The 5792-nt window shown below is 36.3% G+C and overlaps 1 protein-coding gene across 1 annotated transcript in view; it reads right to left on the minus strand.

The window, feature by feature from the left end:
• The window catches only part of BPNT1 (3'(2'), 5'-bisphosphate nucleotidase 1), a 24165-nt gene that overhangs the window by 3944 nt on the left and 14429 nt on the right, over positions 1–5792 (minus strand). The window contains exon 8 of the mRNA XM_042780430.1: positions 1366–1471. Within this exon, the coding sequence (XP_042636364.1) occupies positions 1366–1471 (106 nt within the window). The remainder of the gene's footprint in view (positions 1–1365; positions 1472–5792) is intronic.

Consider the following 5792-nt stretch of genomic DNA (forward strand, 5'->3'; position numbering starts at 1 on the left):
GCCCTGGCTAGGACTTCCAGTACAATGTTGAATAGAAGTGGTGATAGCGGGCATCCTTGTCTAGTTCCTGTTCTCAAGAGGAATGGTTTCAGTCAATGAGTGACTATTAAGATTAAAATTTTAATTAACTTGAAATTTAATTAAAACCAATGTTGTAACTAAATGAGGCACACGTGATTTTTATTTTCCTCTGACTAAAGCTAATTTCATTTACCATTTTTAATTTATATGTTTGGGAATCAGTTCAGCTTACATGGGAACTTAATTGGTAGAATTAACTAAATACTGTCATCAAATCATGAAATTTGTTTGTTCTCTTCTCCTGAGGTAATTTTGTTTCCAATTGGTTATACTCCATCACCTCTACTCCCATTTTCAAAAGTGTTTTCTTTGTCCTACCATTTAATATTAGTCTTTATTTGGTAAAGTTTAAGTGAAGGATGTTCATGAAATATAACTGCATTATATTACAGTTTCATTCAGTGTCCTGATAGAATTGACCAGGATAAAAAATTTTAACTTCTTTATCATGCAATATGCTAATGAGATATTGATTAATATATTAGGAGAAATGATAGAATAAAAATCAAGTGAATTGTTTATTATAATTTTTTATCTGACAGGAAATCTAAAAGATACTGCTTATTAAGAATATATGTGAACTGATGTCTATTTGAAGTTGAAAAATAATTTTTCTACATATATATTCATATATTTACAACATATTTTCAGTCAAATTTTAAAAAGTTCTAACTTTTTAAATGATCCACGCACTGGCACTGAGATTTTCACCAATATTGGTCTATAGGAGACTAAGTGAGGTGACAACAATAATAATGAATATTTACTTTTCAAGAAAAAAAAACAGAAGAACCCTGAAAAGCATTAATCCTGTAAATTAAGAAAAGTTAAATTAAACACATTGTGTATAGATCAAAGTCCAAAAGAGAAACTCTAACTGAAAAATGAATTTGCTAAAAATCTATTTTCTCGCCTATGGTATAAGTGACTGGATAATCTCTAGTTTCTTACTAGATTTTATATCCTAAGAGTCTGTTGTTGTTATGTGCCGCCGAGTTGGACCCAACTCAGAGCAACCCCTCCTGGGGTTTCCGAGGCGGTATCACTACAGAAGTAGATTGCCCAACCATCCTTCCAAGGAGTGGCTGGTGGGTTTGAACCACCAGATTACTGGTTAGCAGTCAAGTGCCTTATCCCAAGAGTCTAGGTCATGTAATAGTACTGACTTACCTTTTTTTTCTTAAGATGGTCAAAATAGGCAGACATTTTTTTTTTCTTTTTGACACATTATATCTTCCCATAATATAAAAACTATATAAATTTCCCAAAGTAAAATGGACTAACCTCCCACAGCATGTAAAATGACTTCTGGAGCACAAGTATCCCACTTCTTACATCCAGGACTTGCAAATACATAAGCAGAGGCTTTGCCTTCAATTAGCTGAATAATCTGTAAAGTAAAAAAATAATTATCCCTCAACCATGAAATAATGACTGACATAGAAATAGGAAAACTGCTTGCTTCTATCTAATATTTCTCATTATACCTCTCAAACTTAACTTATGTGAAAGCCTTAGCAGGCTTAAATGATACTAGGATTATGAAAAAATATACAGAACAGACGCATAATATAGTGACGTGAGGAAGGAAAGACTGGTCAAATAACCTATGTCGAGGAGATCTGAACAGTCTCATTTTCCAAGTTAGATAAAATAAAAAAGTTTTCCTTTTATGTGTTATTTTTATTTCTTTTTGGAAAAGGGTATCTATTGCAGAAAAATTAAATAATGCTTTTTAAACTTCTAAAAAACTGACCATTATTACATAAAAGATAGAGAAGTATAAGCTAATGTAATAATTTATAAAGTGTAATAGTTCTAACAGTTGTGCAATGCTGATGAGTTGAAGAAGCACTTTTAAAAGTCTTCAGATTTGGCTTTTGGCTACCAAAACACAACTTTTAAAATAGTTATCTTAATAATTCTTGTGATACTCATGTAAAACTGAGGTAACTGGTAGCACTTCTGTGACTCCAAGCAGTAATTTACTATCAAGCTTTCATTAGTCTATTGACTTATTTTGTTAATATTATAATACAATTATTACTGTAAACTCAGACTTCAAATATTCATATGAAGAGAACAGACTGAGAAAATCAGAAAAATCTCAGTGAACACGAAGTAACCAATTATTCCTTTCAGTATTACAGGCATATCTTGTTTTACTGCACTTCACTTTATTGTGCTTCACAGATACTGTATTTTTTTTTTTTACAAATTGAAGGTTTGTACCAACTCTGCATTAAGCAAGTCTATCTGTGTCATTTTCCAATAGGCATGTGGTCATTTTGTGTCTGTGTCATATTTTGGTAATTCTCAAAATATTTCAGATTTTTCCATAATACCATCACATACTTAATAGACTACTGTTAGTATAAATATAACTTTCATATGCACTGGGAAACCAAATATTCGTGTGACTCACTTTATTGTGAAATTTGCATTATTGTGGTGATCTGGAACAGATCTCACAGTATCTCCGAGGTATGCCTGTATTCACGAATATCTTCAAACATTTAAACCATGCTGTAGGCTTCTTTTTCATTTAACAAATATTTTTCAAATCTTATTATGTGCCAAGAGTTATGCCAGTATATTTTTCTGAGAGGAGAGAGTTGTAGCCTTTATTATATTCTCAAAGGGGTCCTTCATGTAAGAAAGTAAAGAACTCATCAACAAGGTCTTTTCACAGGAAAGAGTTGGGGATGTGCAGGATGGGGACTTTGTTATTAAAGGAGGATGGGTCACCACTGGGAATAAAAGAGGTATAGAGTTTGTGTTTACAAAAGTATGGATACCTGTCACTATTTATGTTTCAGTGAATACTAGGAAATCAGAGGACATATTGCACAGGGCAAAACTGCAGCAAAAGACCTTTTTTTTTTTTAATTGTGATTTGGGTGAAAGTTTACAAAGCAAATTCACTTTCCATACAGCAGTTCACATACACTTTGTCTCATTTTTGAGACAATTTACTTTGACTACAATTTACCACATTGCAATAGCTCCCCTCTCACTTCCTCCCCATAGTAACTTCTTCCCTGTGTCCATCCCTCCATGCATTCCTGCCCCTGAGCTGTCTCCCTGTGCATACACAGCCCTTCTATTCTCCCATGATTATTCTCTCCAAGGAGTGTATCTACCTAGCGTAAATGTTCACCTCATATGCCTGTCTTTTGTTTGGCTGGAAGCCACAGGAGTGGATTCAATTCCAGACCTAAAGGGCAGCCAGGCGCCATAGTCTCAGTGGTTCTACCAGGCTCTATTAGACCATCAAATCTGGTCCTTTTTTTTTTTTCCCCAAATGATTTTGAGTTTTGTTCCACATTGTTCTCCCACTCTATCCAGGATGTCCTACATAGATCCCCCTCCCAGTGGTTAACAGTAGTAGCCAGGCACCATCTAGTTCTTCTGGTCTTATAGTTGTATAGGCTGAGGATCGCATGGTGTACCAGTCACTTGGACTAATTGTTTCCATGAATCTTTGGTTTTCTTCATTTTTCTTTGTTCTGGACGAGGAGAGATGCACTGTTGCATCTAGATAGCCACTTGCAAGTTTTTAAGATCCCATTCACTACTCGCCAAAGTAGGATGTGGAACAATGTTTTGTGTAGTGTTTTATGCCAATTGAGCTTGATGTCCCCTGTGACTATAGTCCAGAGCCTACAGGTTCAACTACTTGGTCCCTCTGGCTAGCTGGCTATGGCCAAGAAGTGACTACAACCTGGTCCCTTGTCAGCTCTACTATATACCTGGGAATTCTTACAGGACATACAAATACATTTGTAGAAACATTGTCTGCCAACTCTATACATGGTCATGGGCACACTCCCCCCTGCATAGACATACCTAATAGTTCAGCCTGTCCACACCTCTCTCCACCCGTATATCCATGTTTGCCTTCACTGACAACACAGTACTGTATGTGCAAAAGGGTTCATCTTTGTTGTCTGTACCTCCCATGTACCTCTCTAAAAGATCTTTTTAAAGTGTTAAAGAGCAAAGATGTCACTTTGAAGATTAAGGTGCACCTGACCCAAGCTATGGTATTTTCTTTCAATCATTAAAAATTTTTGTTTTTTAACCCTGGTATTTTCAATAACCTCATATACATGTGAAAACTGGACAAAGAATAAGGAAGACTGAAGAAGAATTGATGCATTTGAATTGTGGTGTTATGAAGAATACTGACTGCTAGAAGAACAAACAAATCTATCTTGGAGGAATTACAGCCAGAATGCTCCTTAGAAGCGAGAATGGTCAGATTTTCTCAGTCACATTTGGGTCATGTTATCAAAAGGACCCGTCCCTGGAGATCATGCTGGGTAAGGCAGAGGGTCAGCAAAAAAGGTGAAGACCCTCAAGAAGATGGACTGACACAGTGGCTGTGACAGTCCCTATTTCCTTTCTAGTTAATGGCACCATCAAGCATGACAATGATCATGAGGATGGGACAGGACTTGGCAGTGTTTTTTTCTTTTGTACAGAAGGTCACTATGAGTCAGAACTGATGTAACGGCACCTAACAACAACTAGGATAACATTTTTACTTTGAAATATTTAAGATTTTTTCCCCCCACAATATTGTTGTTTTAAAATTTCCATTTCTATCCCTGTTGTTTATCAGTACATACCTTTAGAAAATCTAAAATTAGTTAAACATTGCTTTTCCCCTGCCAGCATATAAATGTGAAACTGCACGTGTATTGGAACTACATGCAGTTTAGTATCACTAGAATCTGAGTTGGGAGATGGCAGGAGAAGAGGCTAGAGGACCATGCTGGAGCCAGGTTATAGGGGCCTTTACATTCCATACTAATAGGGTTGTACTTTAAATTTTAAGTGATAGGATCATCCAAGGATTTAGAGCAGGGTGGTAATATAAGGTAAGTTTTGCATTTTTAAATGCCCTAGTTGCATCGTGGAGACTGAGACTGAACACGGAGACCATGCTGAAGGACTATAATAGTCTGGGTGAGGGATGATGATGACAAGTTTCAGCTAGGGCACTGGCAGTAGAGATGGACAAGAGGATACAGATTAGGGAAGTATTAAGAAAATATAGAGGTAGGGACAGATTGATAAAATGTGAGGAAGAAAGGAGCCTAGGATGGCTTTCAAGTGTCCAGATGAAACAATTAGGAAAATGATGGTGCCATTAACTAGATAGGCAATAGGGAGAGGAACACATCTGCAGAATGGGTAGAAAAGGTATGAGCTCAAATTGGACAGGCTGAATTTGAGATAGCAGAGTGATGGTCTCATAAAGATATCCAAGGAGCAATCAAATGAGAAGAGATCAGGGCTAGGGATATAGATAAAATTGTGTTTCGTTTCACATTGTCTCAGGAGAGTGGAAGTCTGGCTAAAAGAAAGAAGTAGCCAGGAAGGGGCAGGCAGACTCATCCTTAGAGTCTGTAGAAGAAAGGTCTAGGAAGTAATCCAGAATGCTCCATGGGAAAATAAGGGCCAGTGAGAGGTATAGGATTGTACCCTAGTTACATACATGAACACTGTATGTACATTTTTTTTTTTTTTTTTTTTTTAATCGTTTCTGTATTTCTCTTAATTTCTTTAGCTCCAAACGCTCACTTGTTGAAGTTGTTAGAGTTGAGCAATCCTCTTCCAAGAAATCTTGGACTATTTTCTCTATGCTTTTATTTGTCTCTTCCTGTTCTGGAATTCTGATTACACATAGGTTATTCGTTTGT

This window comes from Orycteropus afer, unplaced genomic scaffold, assembly GCF_000298275.1.
Source record: "Orycteropus afer afer isolate SDZICR_OR568_19922 unplaced genomic scaffold, OryAfe1.0 scaffold00039, whole genome shotgun sequence".
NCBI lineage: Eukaryota > Metazoa > Chordata > Mammalia > Tubulidentata > Orycteropodidae > Orycteropus > Orycteropus afer.